The sequence below is a fragment of the Eurytemora carolleeae genome, unplaced genomic scaffold (genome assembly GCF_000591075.1).
Source record: "Eurytemora carolleeae unplaced genomic scaffold, Eaff_2.0 scaffold180, whole genome shotgun sequence".
In the NCBI taxonomy this organism is placed as follows: domain Eukaryota; kingdom Metazoa; phylum Arthropoda; class Copepoda; order Calanoida; family Temoridae; genus Eurytemora; species Eurytemora carolleeae.
This window is the reverse complement of record NW_019396212.1, coordinates 173,846-199,998: the sequence shown is the minus strand read 5'-3', so window position 1 is coordinate 199,998 and position 26,153 is coordinate 173,846. Positions and strand designations below refer to the sequence as shown.

At 33.0% G+C, this 26,153-nt stretch overlaps 3 protein-coding genes across 3 annotated transcripts in view; 2 read left to right on the top strand and 1 right to left on the bottom strand.

Moving 5' to 3' along the window:
• Window positions 1–20: 20 nt before the first annotated feature.
• LOC111698281 (actin-5C) lies at window positions 21–1,313 on the bottom strand. The gene has a single exon (XM_023468568.1). It carries the CDS (start codon window positions 1,256–1,258, stop codon window positions 128–130), a length of 1,131 nt encoding a protein of 376 aa, XP_023324336.1. The 5' UTR covers window positions 1,259–1,313; the 3' UTR covers window positions 21–127.
• Window positions 1,314–5,678: 4,365 nt separating this feature from the next.
• On the top strand, window positions 5,679–8,826 carry LOC111698308 (lipopolysaccharide-induced tumor necrosis factor-alpha factor homolog). The gene is made up of 4 exons (XM_023468615.1): window positions 5,679–5,786; window positions 6,261–6,413; window positions 7,276–7,394; window positions 8,551–8,826. Exons 1-4 carry the CDS (start codon window positions 5,739–5,741, stop codon window positions 8,612–8,614), a joined length of 384 nt encoding a protein of 127 aa, XP_023324383.1. The 5' UTR covers window positions 5,679–5,738; the 3' UTR covers window positions 8,615–8,826.
• Window positions 8,827–16,950: 8,124 nt separating this feature from the next.
• The window catches only part of LOC111698289 (calmodulin), a 43,283-nt gene continuing 34,080 nt past the window's right edge, over window positions 16,951–26,153 (top strand). The window contains exon 1 of the mRNA XM_023468582.1: window positions 16,951–17,177. The gene's annotated coding sequence lies outside the window, so the exon portion shown is untranslated. The remainder of the gene's footprint in view (window positions 17,178–26,153) is intronic.

Below are 26,153 nucleotides of genomic sequence, written 5' to 3'. Positions count from 1 at the left end.
TGTAAGAATCAATATGCATGTTTGCAATGAACTTCTTAGTATTTATTTATACTAAATATTATTAATGATATGTATTGTACATGATTTAGTTGGTTTTTAAAACAGTGTGAATATAATTGAAAAGTATCTAGAAGCACTTGCGGTGAACAATGGAGGGTCCGCACTCATCATACTCCTGCTTGGAGATCCACATCTGCTGGAAGGTGGAGAGGGAGGCCAGGATGGATCCTCCGATCCAGACGGAGTACTTCCTCTCAGGGGGGGCAATGATCTTGATCTTGATGGTGGAGGGAGCCAGGGCGGTGATCTCCTTCTGCATTCTGTCAGCAATACCGGGGTACATGGTGGTTCCTCCGGACATGACGGTGTTAGCATACAGGTCCTTACGGATATCAACGTCGCACTTCATGATGGAGTTGAAGGTGGTTTCGTGGATGCCACAGGCCTCCATTCCCAAGAAGGAAGGCTGGAAGAGGGCCTCAGGGCACCTGAACCTCTCGTTACCGATGGTGATGACCTGACCGTCGGGAAGCTCATAGGACTTCTCCAGGGAGGTGGAGGCAGCAGCGGTGGACATCTCCTGTTCGAAGTCAAGGGCGACGTAGCAGAGCTTCTCCTTGATGTCTCTGACAATCTCCCTCTCGGCGGTGGTGGTGAAGGAGTATCCCCTCTCAGTCAGGATCTTCATGAGGTAGTTGGTCAGTTCACGACCAGCAAGATCCAGGCGAAGGATGGCATGGGGGAGAGCATAACCTTCATAGATGGGAACGGTGTGGGAGACACCATCTCCAGAGTCCATGACAATACCGGTGGTACGACCAGAGGCATAGAGGGAGAGCACAGCCTGAATAGCAACATACATGGCGGGCATATTGAAGGTCTCAAACATAATCTGGGTCATCTTCTCTCTGTTGGCCTTGGGGTTGAGGGGAGCCTCAGTTAGAAGGACAGGCTGCTCCTCAGGGGCAACACGGAGCTCGTTGTAGAAGGTATGATGCCAGATCTTCTCCATATCATCCCAGTTGGTGATAATTCCGTGCTCAACGGGGTACTTAAGGGTGAGGATACCTCTCTTGCTCTGGGCTTCATCTCCAACATAGGCATCTTTCTGTCCCATACCGACCATGACTCCCTGGTGACGGGGACGACCAACGATGGAAGGGAAGACAGCTCTGGGAGCATCATCTCCAGCAAATCCAGCTTTGCACATTCCAGATCCATTGTCTACGACAAGAGCAGCAACATCCTCGTCACACATTTTGCTGTTGATGTTTTAGTTGTTGTTGATAGGTAGACTGTCGAGCTTATGACCTAACCCCTGCGCTGCACTGTTTATATACCCTGCCCTGGGACAAGGCAGGCCTAGAAAGTTTATATGCCCAAATAAGGTAGTGTATTGTAGGCTGACCTAACCCAGCTACACACTCGGCCGGTCATACTCACAATAGCATACCTTACCTTATAAGGGCAGAACGAATATTGGGAATACAGAAATTTAATTGCGGTGCTCAGTTAAGACCCCATTTAGCTAAATTCTCATTATAAATTGCTATAATTTTCATTTCAAAACAAATAAAACAATTATGATTTTAGGACAGTGTAGGAAAATTACTTTTTTGAAGCATTCCCTATTTGTTGTGTATGCTTTCGGAGAAACTCAAATACAAAGTCCAAGGAGTGGGCGGGCAGGTAAGAGATATCCGTCCTTCCTTGTTTTCTAATCCAACTAGAGATATCCTTCCTTCCTTGTTTTATAATCCAACTAGAGATATCCGTCCTTCCTTGTTTTATAATCCAACTAGAGATATCCTTCCTTCCTTGTTTTATAATCCAACTAGAGATATACGTCCTTCCTTGTTTTCTAATCTAACCAGAGATATCCGTCCTACCTTGTTTTCTAATCCAACCAGATATATCCGTCCTTCCTTTATAATCTGCTCAGAGATATCCGTCCTACCTTGTTTTCTAATCCAACCAGTGATATCCGTCCTTCCTTGTTTTCTAGTCTAACCAGATATATCCGTCCTACCTTGTTTTCTAATCTTACCAGAGATATCCGTCCTACCTTGTTTTCTAATCTTACCAGAGATATCCGTTCTTCCTTGTTTTCTAGTCTAACCAGATATATCCGTCCTACCTTGTTATCTAATCTTACCAGAGATATCCGTCCTACCTTGTTTTCTAATCTTACCAGGGATATTCGTCCTTCCTTGTTATCTAATCTGCTCAAAGATATCCGTCCTACCTTGTTTTCTAATCTTACAAGGGATATCCGTCCTACCTTGTTTTCTAATCTTACCAGGGATATTCGTCCTTCCTTGTTATCTGATCTTACCAGGGATATCCGTCCTATCTTGTTTTCTAATCTTACCAGGGATATCCGTCCTACCTTGTTTTCTAGTCTAACCAGATATATCCGTCCTTCCTTGTTATCTAATCTACTCGGAGATTTGAGGGATTTAAGAGCTATCCAGATATTGAAGTTTTGTACTTCAATTATTTTTAAAATAGAGGAGTTATGAAGGTACAGTCTTTTTTCAACTTGATGTAATTACTAAGTAAAATGTCTCGAGTTCAAATACCCATTAATTAGATTTCTCATAGAACTTCAGGCCGTAATTCAATTGGTTGTAATGAACACCAGGTTTCTTTTCATTAGTTAATTTATAAAAAAAATATGTATTATTTCTGCTGTTTGTCTTTTTGTTTAAGTTATTTTTAAATGCATTATCATGCATTTAATTTAATTTTATCTCTTTCCTTATATTAAATGAATAAAATAGAGATTTTTGAATGATTAATGTTTGCTTGATTAGAAACGTAGAAAAATTAAAGATTAAAATTCGAATATTTTTATTTATTCTATGTGATATACTGATAAGGTCATATTATAATTGCACAAAAGGCAATATTTGTATCTTATCTTTTTCGACGAAACAAGCTAGGTTAAAATTATGAAACGCCCAAAAACAACATTCGTCAAATTGTACATTTTCTTTCACTTTTTGGTTAAATCAGTTTTTAATGGAAAGAAAGACATAGGCTAAGTTGGGTTAGATTTTGGAGAGTTTAAAAACGTATTACTTGATATGCCGGGAGAATTAAGAGAAGAATTTGTAAATTTAATAAAAATATACTATGCAGTGATAACCAGAAAACTCTGGAATAGGAAAAGAACTTTTACACTTAAATAATGACTTTAAATAGTCCAACGAGCTTGGGCCACAGCAGTTGTGCAGTGTCAACACCCCATTTAACGTAAACAGTGATTTAATATATATCCAGTAAAAGTATTCGCTTTGTTACTACATCAAATACACTTACAATACACTTATAAAGTCGTCTTCCTGTTGTAGAATTTTTCGGTTATCACTGTATGTGAACCATACAAACTTTTAAGATCTAAATATTTATTCAGTGATTAAAGATTAAGATTTCATAAAGTTTTACAATTATATCAGAGAAATTTTACCACATATTAGTTTTTTTGAATTCACCAGCTGTAAAACAGAGTGTATTCTTAGAATGCCAGTGTACACGTTCACATCCTGGTATTGATTTATCTGTGCTAGGAAAACAGGCATCATAGTTTCCGATTTTTTCCGTGGTTTTATCGGGACATATTAAACATGTAGTATCCTGACAAAATCCAAACATAGGATTCACAATATTGGATGGAGGATTCAGGCCAGGCGCGGATTCAAGCTCTGGCGGAATGGTTTTAATTAGGGGTTTCACGGTCTGCTCTGGCTTAGGGTCGCTTTTTTGTTCAGGTTCAAACTAAACCATACAAACTAAACAGAAGGAGAAAGTATTATTATTGCGACACTACTGGTATGACTTTGTGACCTTGTAGCTACTCTTATATTGATTTATGCACAAATTCACAAGTATGAGAAAATCGCATATTAGGTTACATATTAGAAATTAAAAACATGTTTTTTACTTGACCAGCTATGGGTTTCCTTAAAATTCCGGAAATGATATAACACGAAGGGGAACAGGGAGCAATCCCTTATATCCTTCCTCCAACAAACCTTCTTATCTCTCTCCTACCTGCTCCACAACTCGAAGTGAAAAAAAAATATTTGGAGAGCCTTAAAGTGTAGAAACAAGAAAAAAGAAAATTTAACAGGTATAATTCGACGGGAAATCTTTTGATATTAGACATGGGGGCTTTGGAAGACGTTTCCCCCTCTGCTGGGGAGGGGGGAGACAATCGCTCCCTCCCCCTCCTCGCCCCCAAGAAAATACCAGGAATTGGTGTTTTCGCATATTCAGATGCAACTCACGAGTGAACAATTTAATCCAGATTTCCGAAAAAGAAAGCAAGATCTTTTCAGCTAGTTCAAAAGCATGATCCTTTAAAAATATTTCTTTTTTGTAAAGTGACTTCATGGATACATGCAACAGAGATAGCTTATCTCTTTTTAAGATAGAAAAACAACAATATCTTCCTCAATATTTCAAATTATGGTTTGAAGGGTTTGTTTACCATCAAAAGGAACTTCAGTAAAATCCCGCGAATCTTTAAAAAAGTAGGATCACTTGAATTTATGCCGAGAGTCCATTAAAGGGACAGTAAAGGAAAAATGAAAGGGGGTATAGGCTGAAATCTAATCACTTTAGCTCTTGATTGCGACCCATGAAAGTTATATCTGATGTTCCTGTCTCGAGAAACTGATATAAAACTGTGTTAAAATTATACGAAAATTCATATATGTAAAATTTTGAAAATCTGACACTTACATCACGTGACCAGAAATATCACCAATGGCAGAGCAGTATACTGGTCACGTGTCTCCGCCTGTATCACGTGACCACTTTACTGCACTGCCATTGGTGGAATTTCTGGTCAAGTAATACGGACGTAAAAATAATATTATGAATGAAATCTATTGAAAATAGAAATAACAAATATAAAAGTAAACCTAATTTACAATTAGCTTTCTTTGGGATATCATCGTTTTCAGATTGGTTGCATATTTGCTGAATATGATCTGTTTAAACCTACTACTTTTATACAAAATTGTATATACATTAATTTTCGTATATATATTTGACACAGTTTTATATCAGTTACTCGAGACATGAACATCAGATATGACTTTCATGGGTCGCGATCAAGAGCTAAAGTGATTAGATTTCAGACTATACCCCCCTTTCATTTTTCCTTTACTGTCCCTTCCATTAAAGTGACATAAAAGATTGTTAAATTTTATAAGTACATTTATTGTTTCTAGTTGTAAATACATGATAAATAACGAGTGTATTAAAGGAGAGGAAGTTGAGTTAGGTCTTCTCTGGTTCCAGGATCCGACACTATATTGATTTGCGGATTTTATAATCCTCTTTCGGGGATTTCATCCTCTACAACAAAATCTCTTTTTAGTTGTAATCATGAATCATGCTGAATCATGATTACATATTTAAAAGGGGGAATCACAGCTCTTTATTGGAATAAAAAATGGAACTGACAGGATGCTATATTTACAATAATTCCCCTTTTTTGCCTCTTTGTTCTAAAAAAACATTTGACTTTTAAAATCATAAAACATGTACAATATTAATTTTATTTGAAAATATGCGACAAATTTATTTTTTTATTTTGATGATATTTTTAGATTTTGAGGTTTATCATGTTTCTCCTTAATTGTCTGAATTACGTCATCGGAAGATAAGCGAAGGGAAACACTGAAAACTGAACCCGGAGTATAGTTTAGTGAAAACCCTCGGAAATGGAGAAACAAAATTACAACGCTTATCAAGACCAAACCCAGCCACAGGTAAATAATTTTTATATTAAAAACAAGGCTTTTAGGGCGCTTTTCTAGTAACAACTTTTGTAATTAAATGTTGCTTTCAAGCCACCATTTTATATTTTTCTTCGTAATTTCGCGGAATTTAAATTAATTTTCTTCAGATTTTGAATTTAAAATTTTTAGTTTATATGACTTAAAATGTAAAAAAAAATTTTACTCAAACTGTAATTTTTTAAATCTTTTTTACCTTTACAATCGCTGAAATCGTAGATTTTGCACTTCAAACTAAGAAGTTTGCCATACATTAATAGTTTAAAATTGCAAAGATATAGCTAGAGATCTAAAAAATAGAGTTTGAGGCACGTGGTAAGTCCCTTTTTTACACAATTTTCTAAAGATTTCAACTTCATGTTGTGAAATTTGTTAAATCGCACATTTAGTTAATTTGTTTTCTTCTTCTATCTTGTTAGATAATTCTCACATTGTCTCCTGTTACAGGGATGGACCAGTCCCCCGCCATACTACGAGGGGGACCAACAACCAACACAACAACAACCAACAACACATCACACCAATGTTGTTCATGTTGTTCAAAATATCAAGTATGGAAGACAACCCGTTCAAACAACATGCGGCAACTGTAGATCTACGGTAACTTTATGTTAATTAGAAGGAACAACGTTCGGCCAATTCATCGAAGGGTTTGGAGTATAGTTATGTTAAAGCTATGTTGCAGAATTATTCACAAAAAAAAACTATAACGTAATGACGACCGCGTTCAGTTTTAATGAATAGCGCGATTTTGTTGAAACTCGCAGACGTAGATGAAATACTCCTCAATCGGTTCAAATTAAAGAGAATTCAAGAATTCAACTTTTTCCATAATGCCGTTTAATTACTTCTTGTTAATCTCTTTAAACCCCAGATCTTAAGATCATTTTGGATGCTAAAAAAATTTAAAATGTGCATGCTAATATATGTCAAAATAGATTATATATATTAAAATATCATTAAAAAGATAACCTATTTGTAATATTAATCACTTTTCTAGCATCAAATACGTTTAGATGTTTGCCTTCACAATCGTTGTATATTTTTGTGGTTTTGTCAAATTGTCTAATCATAATCAAGTCTGTTTGAAAGGATCATTGCGAATTCATGATTTACAATGAAAAAGTGTGCTCTCACTTTTGTCCTGCCCAACTTAAAGCTATTAAAAGTATATTATAAAGTTAATTGTTCCATCTTTCCCAAGGATGCATTTTTCATTTATTAAACAGGGACAAAATAAACATCTATAAAATTTTCTTTCAAATATTTGTTATTTTCATTTAAGCTGCATTTTTAGAAAGATAAATAGTCACTTATGATTATCTGACTTCAGGAAGGGGGGAAGGGGACCGGGGGGGGAGGGGGTGTTACATCACATTAAATAAGAAAACAACAAATTTGATTCTAGGAAAGTAGGACACCCCCCCCCCCCATCAGAAATTACCAACTTATTTGATTTTAGATTGTGACAGCAACTGAAGCAGATACAGGAGTAGTAGCGTTTGCTATAGCAGCTGGTTTCTGTGTAGTCGGTTTATGGTGCGGATGCTGCTGTATACCATTCTTTATGGACAGCCTCAAGTAAACAACCGATGTTATTTAAAAATCAAAATATCTCAAAAAAAGGGACGGTCAGCATAATTTCAAGTTAATTTATATTTAAGATTCACAACGGTACCCTTTAAACCTTTATCTGTGTTTTACTGAGTAAGAGATCACTAAGTTTGAATTTACCGCTTAATCTTTATAACGGCCGAGTCACTTGGAATATATTTTAGTTCCTTGCTTTAGGTAGTATACAATCAACATTTCGACTAGATTAGTCCCCCTAGAGTTTTATTTTCGTCATGTCTTAGAATATTATACAGAGCATCCCATTGCATATCATATTAGATTATCTCCTAACTTCAACACCAAAATACGCACATATTAACTCGAAAAACCTAGCATTTTCTGCATTCAAATTTTTTAATTAACCTTATACAAATTTTAAAAATGATTTAATCTTTTTAAATTTTCGGATTAGTCCCGAAAATCGCGATTTAAAGCTACACACAACCTAATATGACGTGGGACACCCTGTATGTTTCGCCAATTCTAACTAAAAACAAATTTAATTCTCTAGAAAATCTGATACCGTCATTCTTAAAGGTAAAATAATAAAAGGCCAAATTTGGAAAACCACAAAATGATAATTCAGAATAACTTAATTACTTACTTACATAAATTAGAAGACGACTTTGTTGTCGTCTCTTAATTTCCGAACTGAACATTTGCCATAAACTTTTAATTTCATATCCTCATCTTTGCAACCTGTTGTAGCAGACCTTAATACTATAAAATCTATGAATTATGTTAGATCAAATAGTTTCGGTAAAAAATATTAAAAAAATCTCTATCAGGTTGCAAAGATATATATAGGAATTGGAAAAAAATTTGTGTGGATTGTTCAATTTCTCTATTTGATTTAGTGAAAAATTCACACTTAAGCCATGTACATTTCGATCTGAGCTGAACCGACCTTTCCATTCCTAGTTTGAACTGTCCCGCCCGGTACAGCTACTGCATGCCCTGGCAGGAACACGGCAGGGGTCAATATTATTGGTCTAGCTCTGTAGACAGGGCTAACTGGTGCAACTAGGTTGACGCGGTATGACTTAAGGCTGCATCTGGTTAAATTTATAATCACTAAAACGGAAATTTTGCCTGAATTTAATACAATCATTGTTTGTTTCAGGGATGTCAAACATACCTGTCCCAACTGTAACGCATTGCTTGGAACCTTCAAAGCTGGAATGTAGGAGAGGTGTAGAAGAAGTAGAAACCATGTTTCTAATTTTGTTTATAAATAAAGTGTATTGCAACAGTTTCCGGGAGAAATGTAAACAACAAAATTTAAATTTCGTTGCTCTTTATGTTTATAAAGTTGTAACTTTTTGTTAACAAGAAAGTCTTACATTACAATGAATATAAAGTATGTACACCCTTGTATAGTGTATATTTAAAAAAAAAACTTTTTTTTCTTGAGTATAACTGGACAACTAGGTTTAAATGTATAAGCATATATTTTCTACGTTAAATTGTTCCTTGGCTTAGACCAAATTTATGTATGAATATATTTATATATACATGTTTAAATCATAATTTTAAATGAAGAATTAAAGATATATTCTTATGTATTCTAAAAATAATCACAATGTCTAGGCTTCTTAAATTCATTAATTTCTTACCCAAAAATATGTTTTATATTTATAACTTTGATTAATACAAGCATGGCTCAAAATATATATAAATAAGATTCTTGATATATGGATTATACAGTAATTAAGAAATATAATTTAGGCAATATAATAAATGTTTTATTCTTCATATATGAGAGCTGAGAAGGGATGCTCGTCAAACTAAAGCTAATTGAACGGTAGGGGCGCAAACTAAAGCTAATTGAACGGTAGGGGCGCAAACTAAAGCTAATTGAACGGTAGGGGCGCAAACTAAAGCTAATTTAACGGTAGGGGCGCAAATCTTAAATGTTTTCCATCAGAACTTCGTTTATCAAACAGCTAATGAGAAGAACAATATCTAACTGGACAATTTTTCTGGTGCATAAACTCTAAACTAACGGAGCTACGAGGTCACAAACTCGTGAAATTAGTATCGCATAAACTTGACTTTCTCCTTCTCTGCATAGTTCACAGTGGATATACCCCGATATAGAACACACGGATTTATCAGTTCGTACTTATCCAGAGACCTGTCACCTTCAATCACAATTTTACCTTTTAAACATAATTTGGTTTCTTTTACATTTTTCATTTTTATCAGCTAATGCATTTTAAGCGAGAGAATAAAGAAAGAAAACTCCGTAAGTTTAAAGATTGTTGAATTATGAATCAACGTCAGGGGCGGACACAGGATTTAAGTGAGGGGGGGGCAAGATTTTTTAGGAACAAAAAAATTGATAATTAGGAACAAAATTAAAGGATTAGGACAGGGATTTAGGAACAATAAAAAGATTGTCCAGGAATAAGGAACAAAATTAAAGGATTAGGACAGGGATTTAGGAACAATAAAAAGATTGTTCAGGAATAAGGAACAAAATTAAAGGATTAGGACAGGAATTTAGGAACAATAAAAAGATTGTCCTGGAATTAGGAAAAAAATTAAAGGATTAGGACAGGGATTTAGGAACAATAAAAAGATTGTTCAGGAATAAGGAACAAAATTAAAGGATTAGGACAGGGATTTAGGAACAATAAAAAGATTGTTCAGGAATAAGGAACAAAAATATAGGATTAGGACAGGGATTTCAGGTGGGTCGGACACAGTATTAGGAACAGGAACAATAATAGGAACATTAGCAATTTAAGAACAAAAAGAAATTACTAGTTTCTTACGAATTTCTAATTCTAAATTCATCGTTAACAATAACATTTACTTGTTGTCGTTGATTTTTAAATTAAACTGTTAAGAAAAGACTCAAGATGTGCAGTGTGCCGCGTAACTATTAAAACAAAGGCTGGGATGCCTGCGTAGAGACTGACAGCTGTTATGACAGCTTTTGATACGAGTGTGCGTTTTTATCATTTTTAGGGCTAAAATAGGTACTTTTTTCACTTTTTAAGTTTTAAGTAATATTTCTGAGAGACTGACAGCTGTTATGACAGCTTTTGATACGATTGTGAGTTTTTATCATTTTTAGGGCTAAAATAGATACGTTTTTCACTTTTTAAGTTTTAAGTTATATTTCTTCAACTTTTTTACAAAAAAAAAATTTTATCTTGATACTTTAAAGATGGATACGAATGTTATGAACGTTGAAAAGGATGGAATGTCATGATAGGCTTGATACGAATGTAGAAAAGGATGGAATGTCATGATAGGCTTGATACGAATGTTGAAAAGGATGGATACGAATGTTATTAATTTGATATATTGAATTGGGGTAGAAAAATAGTTCAAATGAGCAAGAAATGCGTTGATTTAAACTACAGGATATGACGTCATGTCAGTAGTTCAAATGAACAATAGTTCAAACGAACAATAGTTCAAACGAACAATAGTTCAAACGTACCATAGTTCAAACGGCAGTAGTTCAAATGAGAACCCACCCGAAATCTCAGGGGGGTCTACGCCCCTCCCTGAATCTGTCAGGGGGTGGCGAATGTCCCCCCGCCACCCCCCCTGTGTCCGCCCGTGATCAACGTGATTGAATTCACGTAGAAGAAACTGAGTCCATCTCGCCCTGGCTAGTCCGTGGTGAGAAGAAAGGAATTGAGTCTTTGCCACAAATTCTGATTTTCTATTCCCTATATCCTTGCAACCAAATTTGTTTCAAACTATGAATTCTGTTGGATTAAATAATCTTAGATTGAAATACCGATGGTTTCCACCATTAGGTTGCATCGATATTGGGATTAAAAAAATTGAGTGTGCAGCAAAGACTCAATTCCTTTGAATATTGTGTTCAACACTCTGGTTTGACGACTTTTATATGAATCTGGACACTCATGGACTAACCAGGGCTAGATGCTGCAGTATTCGTCTATTTGAATTCATTATTGTTTTTATATCTATTATTGAACAATCTTTAAACTTACGGAGTTTTCTTTCTATCATAACTCCTTCTATTGAAGAGCTATATGAGCAGAGTAATGTTTCGAATTTCTAATAAATAATTCCGAATTAATTTGCTTTTCTATTTTACGTAAAATCATTTTACGTGGTTATGTATGATTTATGACTAAAAAGGTTATGCCAGGCCAGGGAGCTTTAACGGCGCATCTTTCATATATGCATATAATCACGTTTAAAATCAAGCGATACGTAGCTAAAGAAATAGAGCTGAAATCTAACTTTTTTTTTACAGAACATGAGGATAGGGAATTAATTAGATAGAGAGCACAGAGGAAAAGTGGATTAAATAATAGGGGCAAATTGGATTGAGGGAAACATATATTTATTTTGTTAGATATTTGGACAAAACTTTCGTTATCTTTGTAATTGTGTTTAAAGGTTAAAAAACCCTGACGCATATATATATCTCTATATATATATTTTTTCTTTTTATTCCAAGGCCTAATTCTCTCTCTCTGTGTTAGGCCTGAAAGTACGTCTGGTCGAGCCCAATATTCTCAGACTCGGTAGAAGAAGGGGAGTCAAACCGAAAAAAAATCAAAAAAAAATATTTAACTTTTTTAAAATTAGAATCGTGAATGTAATAAATCTTGGCTGTTTAAGAAACTTACCCTACATTATTCTTTAATATATCTATGTATATCATATATATATAAATATATATATATATATATATATATATATGTTTATATATAGATATTACCTAAACGAAGGCAACAATTAAACAGTAATGAAGTGACGTAATGTTGTCATTGTTGTTTTTGTTGTTGTGTTACTCTGATGTTGAAGGTTGTAGAATTGTCAGCTGTGCATGATGAAGGTTAGGTTCAGGTTCAAGTTCATTTCTCAAGGTTGGTTGAGAGTACTACTCTGCTCTCCTAGTCTAGCCTACACCTAGAGCTCAACCTTACTCAGGGTCAAACATAAAATAGGCCTTTTCAAGGTTTTATATTACTTGGATAACGGTACAATGTGTATACAGAGGATTTCAAGTTTAATGGAATAGGGTTGATTATTAGGTAGATACTAATCATATCAAACAGAAGTATATTGAAGATTGAAATCTAATATGTTTTTAATAATAAATCCTCTTTTTGAAGATTTATTGAGAAGAACAGAAATGTTTTGAACATTAAATATGTATCCGGATAAATAAGATCAAGAGTAGAGGGGAGCTACGAGGTCACAGAGTTGAACCAGTAATATTACATTAAATATGTACCCGGATAAATTAGATCAAGAGTAGAGGGGAGCTACGAGGTCACAGAGTTGAACCAGTAATATTACATAATTTTGATCTTTATAAGATATATTGAGAAGAACAGAAATCATTTTGATCTTTTCCTTTGCAGTAGTTTGCCAAAGAATTAGGGATTAGAAAATTTGGAACTCAGTTCCTTTGTTATTAACCATGTTCGAGTTTATTTTCTGATCCGACTAAAGAAAATTGCACGCAAGATTTAAATCTTTTATGTTTTCAATCATAACTCCTTTTATTTAAGGTATATTTAAAAGAACAAAAATGATTTAAATTTCTAATATATAATCAAAAAAAATTTCTTTTTGAACTTTTTTTTCCAGAATTCGGAGAATCAGACTTTTCTTTATCTCAAACTTTAAACTTTATCTGGAGTTCAAATAATTCTGGAAGTAATCCCGACCAAGAACCTACAGAACCCCTTCATCCTTTCTAAACTTAAGTCAATCTGGAACATTTATTTGAATTTAAAATATGATAAAATATAAATTTGGGGTTGAAATGTTGAAATTTCCGAAAAGCTTAAATTAAAATGTTTTGATAAATCTTATTTTATACAGGGTGTCCCAAAAAACATGGGAATTCAGTGACGAATTGGATATCGTCTTTGTTATGAATTAGCATTGTAGTACCTAATTTCAAAAGCCATAATATTATTATGTCTGATAGAGTTTATTTTATGAAAAGGGTAAAAGACTGTAAAGGTGTGTCTATAATGTCTCTGCAAGATGAACAGTGAAGACAGACAAGTTTACTCTGTTTGTATACTGTAATTTTCTTGTTTTACTAAGTACAACCGTATGCAGTCAAAACATAAACAAACAAAATGTGAACTTAGCAGACGAATCTCTTACAAATTACAGCTTTCTCAGTAGGTATCACTTTACTAAATCAAAGAATTATCTAAAAAGACGATATCGAATTCGTCACTGAATTCCCATGTTTTTTGGGACACCCTGTACTTTTTTTAAATCAATAAAACTTTGATTTAGAAAAAAATCTTATTTTAAAATTTTTTAATAATATTAGACCTTAGCAGCTCAATAACTGGCCCCTTTTGATATTCATGCCTCAAAATTTACAAACTAGCAATAAAAGAGAAAGTTGTAACTTTAAAACTTAACTTAACTTCTTTAATATTCATCGCCTTTAAATTAGTATTTTTTCTCTTGAACAACAATAGTAAAGAATGTCGTCTTAGTAGTTCTAGATATTTGATATTTGATTAAATCAAACGAGGTTTATAAAATAAATGGTTCTCAACTTAACCTCCAGAAAAAGTCAGCAATGTATCATAGATTTGATCATCTTCACCTGCTGTCTTGTTTGCACTTTGCAGTGTCATCGACTAATATTTATTCTACCAAGGTTCTGTAGACACCCCGTCCCAATAAACATGGGAATTCAGTGACGAATTTGATATCGTCTTTTAAAATAATTCTTTGATTTAGTATAGTGATACCTACTGAGAAAGCTTTAATCTGTAAAAATTTCGTCTGCTATGTTTACATTTTGTTTGTTTATGTTTTGACTGCATACGGTTGTACTTTTTAAAACAAGAAAATTGCAGTATCCAAACAGAGTAAACTTGTCCGTCTTCACTGTTCATCTTGCGGAGACATTATAGACACATCTTTACAGCCATTTACCGTACTTTCATTAAATAAACTCTAGCAGACATAATAATATTATGGCTTTTGAAATTAGGTATTACAATGCTAACTATAACAAAGACGATATCGAATTCGTCACTATTTTCCCATACTCTCGATGCGCTCCAATGTACGGAAAATGTCGTCTCCTAAGATAGATGGATAAAAACCTAATATGACGTCACTGATTATAGAGGCGAGAGTGGCGTCATATTTGGTTTTTATCCATCTATCTTAGGAGATGACATTTTCCGTACATTGGAGCGCATTGAGAGAAGCAACCTCATTATACAACCTTGGTTTCTGCTGTCATATCTATATCATCTATATAATCTATATAATACATCTCTTCGCTCATATACCGAATGGGCTGACATTTTTTGAGAGAATTCCAATGATTGCCGATTGGAGTGAGTAATATAGGCTAAAAAATTTAGATTTTTTTCTCAAAAATCTATTATTTTTTTTCTAAAATCAATTTTTTTTTATTGGCCACGCCGAGCACTTCAGCTGGTGATATGCATTATCCATATCGATTTAAACTCTAAAAGGCCCGGCCGGTGCAAAAGCGAAAACAATCTTGCGCAAACAAAGCTATCGAAATACTGTCCCTCAAAACGACTCTAAAATCACTGTTTGACGTTGAATCCACTTTTTATTTGTTTCAAATTTTCAATATTATCCCATTTGATCTTACTCTTTTATCAAATGCAAATCTTATTTTAGCAAAATATTTTTTTTTGGAAATAGATTTATGTATTGTCAAAGTGTATATTAATATGGGGGGTCGGAACTAAGTGTACGATTAAGACAGATTACTGATATAGGATATTAAGAGATTATGGCTATTTTAGTGTTAAAGCTTTATAAAAATATTATATTTATTTGGATCACCCTCAACTCTATAATTGTCCTGTGATCTAAAAAATTACTGTCAAGAAAAATGAATTAGAATTATAATGTTAAACATTTGAATGTACGGTTCTTAATCTGACATTCCACTCTCATAAATAGAGGACCAATTGAACGTACGTGACTAAAACTGATTTTCAGAAATCCCCTCAAGTACTGTAACATACAGATTGACCTTTGAAAGCGGAGTACATGGCCTGTACAATTAGTAAAGGATTAGCGTACATCATCACTCTGTATACTATAACCTCGTTGATAATAATCCCCGTTGCGCATTTTTTGCATACGATTAAAGTACTCCAAAGAGTATTTATTTTTCAAATTTCATTTTAAAAAAGAAATGCCGGGATTTTAGGCTAAATTATTTGTTAGACTTTGCTACCTAATAATTCCTTCAGCTATAGAAGAAGATAGATGTTCAAAGGGTATCTCTGTGAATCGAAATGGCTCTCTTGAAATGAAGGGTCATTTCAAATGACGTCTATACCCTGTAGTCCTTAAAGAGAAACAATTATTTCGTGATCCAATATCAATTAATTGTACATTAATCCTATTGCTACGTTAATTGAAATTAGATAAAAGACAAATGTAGAATAATGAATATAAGCAGTTTCATCACGAAACCTTGGTTTTATAAGAGAACGATTAAGTGCCTGCAACCTGACCATAAAAAAAGAATTTCATGGTCATTATATATATGTTAAATATTAAATTTGTATTATGTATTTTTTTAGAAAATAGTTTATACTAACCCTTAATTACGAATACATCGAAAGAATTCATCAAATGTCGTATTCTTCACTTTCTGATAATGGAATGTTGCAGATATTTAGTTTTTAATTAAATGATTATATGGAATTCTTTAAAACTGTTCCCGCATATTCATGGCTATTTATTTATTTTCGCAAATACTGAAATTTACGTAATATAGTATAAAACTCATTGAAAAATTGTCAAGACGACATTTGATAAATTCTTCCGATGTCTTCGTTATTAAGGGTTTCACTGTATTAGAATGATTAAAGGAATTGACATCCCTATTGGACACCCCTTCTGTACTATATGTTTATGCAAAACCCAAATGAAATGTTTTATTTACATCTACAGTCAAGGAAAATACAAATTAGAAAAAATCCACATGCCAAATAGGCACCACTCCACTTGTCCATTTTATTTGAGAACTCGATAAAAGTAAGGTAATGTGGTTGGGATAAAAGTTTTAAATTGAGTGGGTTGACTTTTTTAACAAAAATATATCTAGTAAGTTCTATTTAATATCAAGCAAATATGTGCAAAAATAGAAGTCCTATAGTATATGGTAAGGTCTAAGACTCTCAAGCAAGCATGTACATAAGAGTAGATTTTTACACAGGTGTAGCTCCTTTAGTATCTGGTAAGTGCTGTGTACTGACACCCTAACATGTACATAAGAGTAGATTTGAACAAAGGGGTAGGTACGTGGTCAGATAGTATCTGGTAAGTGATGTACTGTAAAGCAGACATGTACATAAGAGTATATCTGTATAAAGTAGAGGTCCCATAGTATCTGGTAAGTGCTATGTACTGTAAAGCAGACATGTACATAAGAGTATATCTGTACAAAGGTAGAGGTCCCATAGTATCTGAGGCTGCAGGTGGTTAGAATACAGCCTCCAGAATCAGTATCATCTCACCCTTCAGCCTCTACCTTACACATCCTCCCGCTACTAGCCTCGTAGATAAATCAACACGGGGAATCTTCGTGGGACAAAAACTGACTTTTTCAAAATATTTTTGGCTTCAACAGAGTGTTTATGAGTTTTTGAAAATCTAAGTGATAAATTGTTTATATCAAACATATTTGCAAGGATTAAGAAAACATTAAGATATAAAGAAGTATTCTGTTTACCTACATATTCTGCAGAAAAGGTAGGAGGACACTTATATTTTATTCGAATCAAAATAACGCTCGATAAATCGGCTTTTTCTCCGGCCACAGTTGTCTTTGAAAAGTAAGACTAATACGGCGAATAGGCTGTTTACTTTACCCTGAAATTATCCAAATAAGTGAACGGTCCTTTTAAACAGGTACAACGCCCCCCGCCCCCTCTATAATCCCTTTATTCTATAGATTTCATTTTTAAGATTAAAAACATCGTTTCAATCCACCCCCCCCCCTCCACACTTTCCAAAGAATATATTTCTAATGTCAACTTTGCCCCCCCCTTACTCTTTTCTAATTCTTTTCTGATATTTCATAATCATGTAAAATATCTATTTTTTCAATTCCTTCTTTCAAAATTTAAGGACAAGTCTTTATAGACAAATATGTAAGAATTTTCTTCTCTTCATTTTCTCCTAAACCTATTTATATCTTTCTTAGTTTCAGAATATTTATCCACAGATTAAAAGCTTATTATTATGAAATTTTTCCGTTCTATAAAAGAAGATTTTTATAAATTTTTCTTTGCAAAACATTCGATAGACCTAAAATTTTTACGTTCGATATCAAATTTATTTCTAATTCATCCTTTGTCACAGCATAGTCATTTTAATCATGTTTTACTTCTCTTTGTACAATGAAAACCAACAAGAAATAAATTCCAAGATTTTCTTATTTTCGTTTTTTAATTTTTAGAAAAAAATACAAGACATTTAAAATCTCAGTTGAAATTTTAAGTCAAAAAATTCTCTAATGCCAGTTTTTTTCCAATAAAAAAATACAAAACAGAAAATTCCTGAAAAAAATATAGATTTTAAAAATTGATCTGTTCCTCGTTACTTTATTAGACGGATTAATTGATTCAACCCTTTACAAGTTTTCCTCTCTCTCAAGTGCCTGGAAATGAAACCTCTATTATATATATATCTGCAGTTTCAGAAATAGTTCGCAAAACTTTTCATCTTCAACCTGGGAATTTTATTTTCAAGAACCTGACTTTATCTCCAGAAACCTTAAACGTAGTTCCATGCGAAGATAAGAATATTCGTACCGTTAAATTTTTTATCTGATCAATATATAAATGTGGAAAAAAATTATCGTTTATCTTTGTTTCAAAATGTTCAACTCCGATAATTCGTATATTTGGTTCTGCAAATAGAAATGCGGGAGTCACTGATGTATTGAACTCACAATTAAAAATATTCTGATTTCAAAATTAGATAGAATGCTTGACCAGACAAAATCTTTAAGACTAGCGTTGTGAATCAGGTATGGCCATCTTTGTAAGGAAGGTCACTTGAAATTACGCTTACAATCCCTATAAATAGTAAGAACTCCTTGCAAGTCAGCAACTCTTGAATGAACAGAACGAATTGGTAACTTATCTAAAATCTTAGTTATAAAATTAACGTTTTTTGACCTAATTAAGATCCATCTCTCAATAGATAGTGATTTTGGATTAGAATCAGATGATGAGATTCAAGTTGTTAAGGGTAACCACTAGAATTCGCCTATAAGAGGCCGGTTCATTTGGTGCACCGTCCCGTTTTGCTTGATATAATCTGTATATGTACTGTACAGCTTGCTCATGCTGGTTAAAAGTAGGCCCGGTACTTAATAACCATAGATTACGGTGTAACTCTGTATGGTTAGGCCAGTTTAATTCTTAGCCAAGAGAAGTGTTGTTTACAATCTAGTGTGACGTACCAGGACAGCTGAAGAACTAGTTTTATCACAAACAATAGCAAATATTGATTCTGTACAGAGAAATTGAAAATTACAATTTCTCTGTTTACAAGAAAACTAGTTCCAGAGCTGTCCTAATATGTCATATTATGTAAACAAACCCTAACCCACTCTTCAAAGTTATATTTACCTTTAAAGGGAGTGTCACCGTATCTTCAAGGGATCTTACATTTAACATCACAACGGTTCCCTTTAAACCTTTCAGTCGGGCCAAGAATGAATTTAGCTAATTAAATGAATATTCTAACTATTGATTTTCTGTAAAAGTTGTTTACGGACTTATGTAATCTGCAGAGACAATGGAGGAAATTGTGAGAAATAACACGTTTAAAAAAGAAAGAAAAAGGACGAAATCGTCTAGGTTTTACTCAGATTGAGGCGGCATCGTTGTAAAGGGAGAGTCATGCATAATTGCGTCTATAAATCCCAATGTTAGGTTCTTGGGTCGGGGGATGATATAACGAGATTAGTTTTGAAAATAAAAAAGTATTTAGATCTTTAATACAAAAGTAAAATTTTTCTTTCTGAACAAAATATGGAAAAAAAATTCATTTGTCAGCATTCTTTAGAAAAAAAATTTAGTCATCATATTAGTTTGAAAAAGAAGTTGATGAATAGGAACTGGAAACTTAAATATTAGAGCCGGGGCAACATTGAGTTAGATTTCGAAACAACATTGAAAAAAGAAACGGTTTAGGGAGGAAGAAAGCCGAAAAACTTTAGTGAAACGGTACTTTAAAATAAATACTCAAATAATAATAAAACCTCAAAAAATTAGAAAAATATCAGAAACTTTTAAAGCGGTGTTTCGATCATACAGAAACATTTTTCTTCTTAAATTTAGTAAGATTGATAGCAAGTATAAAACTGCGGGTACATCTTTGTAGGAAAGGAATTGAGTCTTTGGAACGAAATCAAATATTTAAATCTCAATATCATTAGAACCCGATGTTGTAAACCTTTGATATTTCAAACTCAGATCATTTGATCTAACAAAATTCATAGTTTGAAATATCCAAGGTCTGCAACATTTGGTTCCTAAGATTAGAAACTTAGAAATTGTGGCAAAGACTCAATTCCTTTCAAAAACTTTATTGCCGTGCAAATTTGCTTGAGTCTGTTAGTTTATAATCTTTATTCTGTATTTTCATAAGAACATTGAAATTTGAAATACTTTCATTGTCTAAAACTTCCAGCGAAGTTCTAAAATCTACCAAAAATTTCAAACTTTGAAATTTTAAACTTTAAATATTTCAGTTTTATATTGATTGTAGATAACAGGGTATTTATATATTTACAGCCTTTACATTTTACAAGCTTTATATTAAACATCGTAAAAGTTAGATGTTTGAAAGCATGCACTGAAGAGAGCATGAGGGGGAACTTGAGAGTGTAAATCTATATTTTATGTGCTTTTAAAAACATATTTTATCTTTTTTTTTGTAAAATATTTTCACAGAAATTAGTTTCAGAAAATAAACCTAAAAGCTAATTAAAAAATCATTGAATTTTCATTTAACCACTCTACTCCTGAATGTGATATGTCTAAAGTATGGTTTTATCGCATATAATAATATTTTATCTCAGGGTTGTTTATTCATATATTTAAGTGTGATAAGGAGTTGAGTTTTTGCTGCCACAAACTCTGATTTTCTAATCTCTATATCTTTGTAACCCAATGACGTAGACCTTAGATATTTCAAAATATTAATACTTAGATACTTAGATAAAATAATCTAAGTTTGAAATATCAAAGGTTTGCACCATAAGATTGCAAAGATATTGGAAGGCAATTCCAGATTTCAAATAAATAAAATCTTTTTACTTGCTCATGAACAAAAAGAAAATATTTTTTGTAATGTTAAAATGAAAAAAATTATCCCCTCTTAATACCATTGAAACTTTGAACTAAACTTGTTTAGATATTTGCAATGCTAAGTGTATATATTACACAAATTGAAGTTGCGTTTATTTGCAAAAAGTTTGCTAATTCTCGTTGAGATATTTATACCAAAAAATGAGCTCTAAAAATTTCGCATAAAGGAAAATACAGCTTTTTTCTGGATAATTCTCGTTTTGGATTTTACATTTGTGCAGTTTCCCAGCCCAAGGGAAAATGCCTTTGGAAAAGTACCATACATTTATTTTGAGTTACGTTATACAACATAAACATACAGTATACATTATTTATTGAGTTTTATATTCATAGCCCTACTTTTATAATAGTCCGAAGTAATCGTTTTGAAATAAAAACAATTAGCAATACACAATTTAAAAAATACAATATACAGTTACAATATAAAATTTACAATATGCAATAAACAATATACAATATACAATATATTAATGTACAATCTATATGTATACTTTGCTTGTTTGTCTGTCTGTAACAAACACCTACTTCGTAACAGTTTTACTCGAGACGTATCTATCCAGGTCTACTTGGTGCCAAGATCAACCAGGACAAACTCTTCGTTTCTGAATGTCACAAAGGCAATATCTCAACCAGGCTTAACTCTCCGGTTTCAAAGGACACACAGTCCCAAATCTCAACCAGGCTTAACTCCCTAGTTATAACTGCCACACACAGGCTATTGAAATTGCTACACAGGCAATTTCTCAACCAGACTTAATTCCCCGGTTCTGAAGGACACATAGTCCAAATCTTAACTCTTTTAACTCAACGAGGACCCAAGCTATCTTTCAAGCTAAATTGCCAATAAGCTAGGCAAAATCTACACTCGTATGTTTCAACGAGAACATAATTACTCTCTTGCAGTAATCCAAGCGGAGTTTCATACAACTAACTTTATTCAAATAGCTTATGTTACAAAGTTAAAAGGAATTGACGTAATTGAATTCCTACGATGTTATCTATATCACATGATAAATACCATCGTATTACGCATTTTTTATTAGAGAAAGTGTATATCAGGCATTATAACTATCTACGTAATGCTTTTATCTCGTAATTCAAATATGTCGCATGATTCAAGCTATATATTGAATATTCCATTGAAACGCAGTATCAATAAATACAGGTTTACAACATTTAATCATTAGTAATGTACAACGTACTGCAATTTTACAGAACATCATGTTTGCCAACTTTTTGCTACATGTCTGTCTATTTATATACTTTGCTTGGGTGTCTGTGTGTCTGTTTGTTTGTTTATATCCAATAAACGTCAAAACGGCTGAATCGATCGGGCCCATTTTTTTGTGGGACAACATGTGGCCCCAGGGAAGGTTTATGAATGATCAAAATTTAAAAAATTTGCCTCCAAAAAATTTCGATTTTCATAAAATTATTAAACATTTTTAAAATCCACGAAATTTTTTTATAAACCCGCTAAGTTTTGTTTTGTTTTGTCTTACTATATATACAAAGAGAAAATGTTCACAATTGAAATAGAAGATGAGCGCGGAGCTCCGAAAAAGCCTATTGATATACAATAAACAATATACATTATACATTGAGGTGTATATTCATAGCTCTACTACTATTATAGCCTAGAGTAATATATCTTAAATTTCCGAAGGGTTCGCTGTTGTTAGACCATTTTTATTTGGTATTATTAATGGATGGAACTAATCATTATTTGTTCATCTCAGCAAATTTGTTCACGGGAAGGGAGGGAAAGGAGAGAAAGGGAAGAGTTGGGGGGGGGGGGTTATAAAAGGAGAGAGAGATGGAGGCAATGTAGGAGGTTGGGGGTGGTAGATTAAGATGAATATTCTTATAGAGCAGAAAAAAGTGCGGGGAAGTGGGGAGTAGGAAGAAGTGTAGTAAATGCCGTACACTTAAAAGTTCGTCCCCCCAAACTGTATCAGTCCAGGCACAACCAGTACGCTGTCTAATTTAACCAGGACACAACCCACCTGGCTCTAAATGCCACACAGGGACGCAAGCATAGCTTATTAATCTAGCTACCACTCAGTCAGGCTCTAAATGCCACGCATGGGCACAAGCATAAGCTACTTATCCAGCCCTTCCAATACGACCCTTTCCTTTTAAAATTTTAGAAAACGAATAAAGATTGTAATTTTTAAAAATCGTTTTTATAAAAACGATTAGTGAACGTTTTTTATACGATTGTTTTTTAAAAAATGATAGTTTTTTATAAACAAATTACATGCAACTTTGTCGAATGTCGTCTTACATGAAGGTAAAAAGTTGAGGGAGAGCTAACTCCTTGATATTTTCTTTAAAACTGCTCAATGATAAGTACAGATGCCATTTAGGGCGGTTTCTTCTCTCCTTCTCTCTTCGTTAACGAAGGATCGTCGTTATCGATCGTTAATGAAGGTACGCTGTTAACGATCATCAACGAAACGACAAGCTTAATTAAAAACGATCGTTTCATTTTCGTTTTTTTGTCGTAGTTTTCATAATGAAACAATCGTTTTTCAAAAAATGAAAACGTTAATATCCCTAATTACAGCACAATCAGAAATATTCGTAATTAAGGATATACGTCATATATATCACATGGTTAAGCCAATCATGTGAAGTATTCATTTAGAACGCAGTTCAAATGAATAAATGGGTTTTATGTAGAAACATTTATTATTAATAATGTACAACGTACGGCAAATTTTATGGAATATTATATAACCCGATATTTATTACTGAGTGGGGGTATGTTGAGAAGGGAGGGGGGGATTTGGTAGAGATGTCAACGCTTTGATTTTTCTAGATTTTAGCTTTCGTTACGATAGTGTTCATCAAAAGTATTAACGTTTGAAACGTAACGTTGCACATTTTGAAATTTTATGGTATAGAGTAACGTTACGCAATGAATTTTCTGCACTTGAATACCTTATACAACGTTAAGCTTTAGTAAATGTTATTGAAAAAAACAGTAAGCTCCGTTACGCTTTTGCATTTGATGTTTTAAAAAACTTTTCCAACGTTGCGTTAATGCTTGTGTAATGTAACTACAATTTTTTAACGTTCCACTTTCATGCAAGGTAAATATTTTCAGTGACCTTACGTTACACTTTCACTTGGTTTAAGATCTAAAAGATGACAAACATTTTGCTTCAATGAAACGTCATTGGGGCATAGTTCTGTACGTTACAATGCATTTCAGTGCAAAGAATATTTTTTGTTAACGTTACGTTTTATCTTAACTTTTACAATATAAACTCTTTTAATTGCGTTTAGAAATTTTACTAAAGTGCACCTTTTCTTACGTTACGATGTATCGAAACGTTATTGTGAAAACTTTTTTGTTACACTTTTTACAACTGACAATCAAAACTGTTTATTCGTTTCGTTTCTAAGAAAGATTAAAAAAAAATATCTATACGTTGCGTTGTATTCAAATGTTCAAGCCTTAATGTTTCTAACGTTACACTTTATTAAAATAATATTGTTTCTAAATGAAAGAATTGAAAGATTTTTTCCGTGATAATTACATATTTTTACTCATCCTGTATGTTGCTGTTGTATTGTTAACCTTTTTGGAGAATGTGCTGAAGAATATGCATTATGCAATATAAAGATGTTATAATATTATTATGTTAAACGATTTTTAAAATTTTGTAAATGAAAGTTTTTAGCATTAGACTTTCAACTCAAAGTGTGTCTTAAAGGGACTAGAGACGTAATTTCAAGTGGCCTTCCATTTATGGAGTGGCATGTCCATTGTCCAGTAGGGGTGATCAATATTGTAATAGAGCCAACCGCCCACCGGAAGTCGCTGCGTTTTCACCGTAATGATATAAAAGAGGTATGAAAGAAAGAGCGCTTATAATCCTCAAGAAAGTCACATTTTGTAAAAAAAAAATGAAAAATCTTATTAAGAAAAATAATTGGATGCAAACAGATGAATAAGATGTGATTACTGCTGGGCATCCTGTTTCATTACGTTTTCGAAACATTTTAGTTTTTTTACTTTCAAGAAGCTCAACAGAAGTCTGAAATGTTTCAAAATTGAAAAATCTTTGTTGAGAATTTATTTCATTCTTTTTTTTTTGATTGAAGATTCGTTACAGAATTGTTGTTTCTCATTAACGATATCGGAATGAACTTAACAAAATTGTAAATTGAGCCAAATTAAGAGAAACAAGTGAACGAAGAACGCAGAATGTAACAGATTTTAAGAGGAATATTAAAAATCAGGAAAAATTGTTCGTTTTGCATTTCCTTGTTTTCAACAATCGTTACATAAACACAATGAGTCTATATTTTTTTCATAAAAGAGACACTTAAAGTGTAGCATGTCCGATCTACAACGGTACCCTGTAAACCTTTGATATCCTTGTTTTATCTGAAAATAGATTGTTTAAATTGTGGTTTTTTATCAAGCGGCCTGCGGAATACGAATTTATGCAGCAGATAAATGCAATGAAGTAAATTCTGAGAATGAACGCTTTTAAAGACAGAAAAATTACGATTTAATCCTCTAATGTTATATCAGATAGTTCAGTGTAATGTGTGTCTGTGTTGACAATAATGATGAGTATTTGATATTAATATTTGATACTTAAACTAGATATTTGAAATTATATGACATTTAATTAATTCAATAGAATTAAATTAAATTTTCTGATGCACTTTACAATTTACGCATATTTTTGAGGATTCAAAATACATTTTTATATTTCAAGGATTTTTCTCAGCAAAATTGTTTCCCCTCATTTTAATAAAAATACTTAATTGGAAAACGAAGGAACCAAGCTAAACTACTTTTTCGATTTAGCATTTTCTCTTTTTAAATCTATTTTTTATCAAATAATATTTGACAAATAATATAAAAACATATAATTTGAATTAGAGCCGTACAATCCACATTCAATTATATCTAGGAATATAGAATATTTATATCTGGGAGTATTGAATAATTTTATCTAGNTAGAATAATTATATCTAGGAGTATTGAATGATTATATCTCGAAGTCTGGAATAGTTATATCTAGGAATATAGAATAATTATATCTAGGAGAATTGAATAGAATTAGGAGTATGGAATAGTTATATCAGGGAGTGTGAACTGTGGATTCCCTGATTTGCATGCTGCAGTAGTGCTTGTAATGCGGCCTGATTTTCTAGAACAATATCCACTTTAGTAAATAAACTCATTGTATATTACATGAAATATAGTATTCTACAGTAGCTTGTCCTGTTCACTTGAAAGTAGTTCTACAGTGGTGACCCCGACGCTGATTTTCCTCTCAACAGCCACCTCACCCTGAACAACCTTCTACAC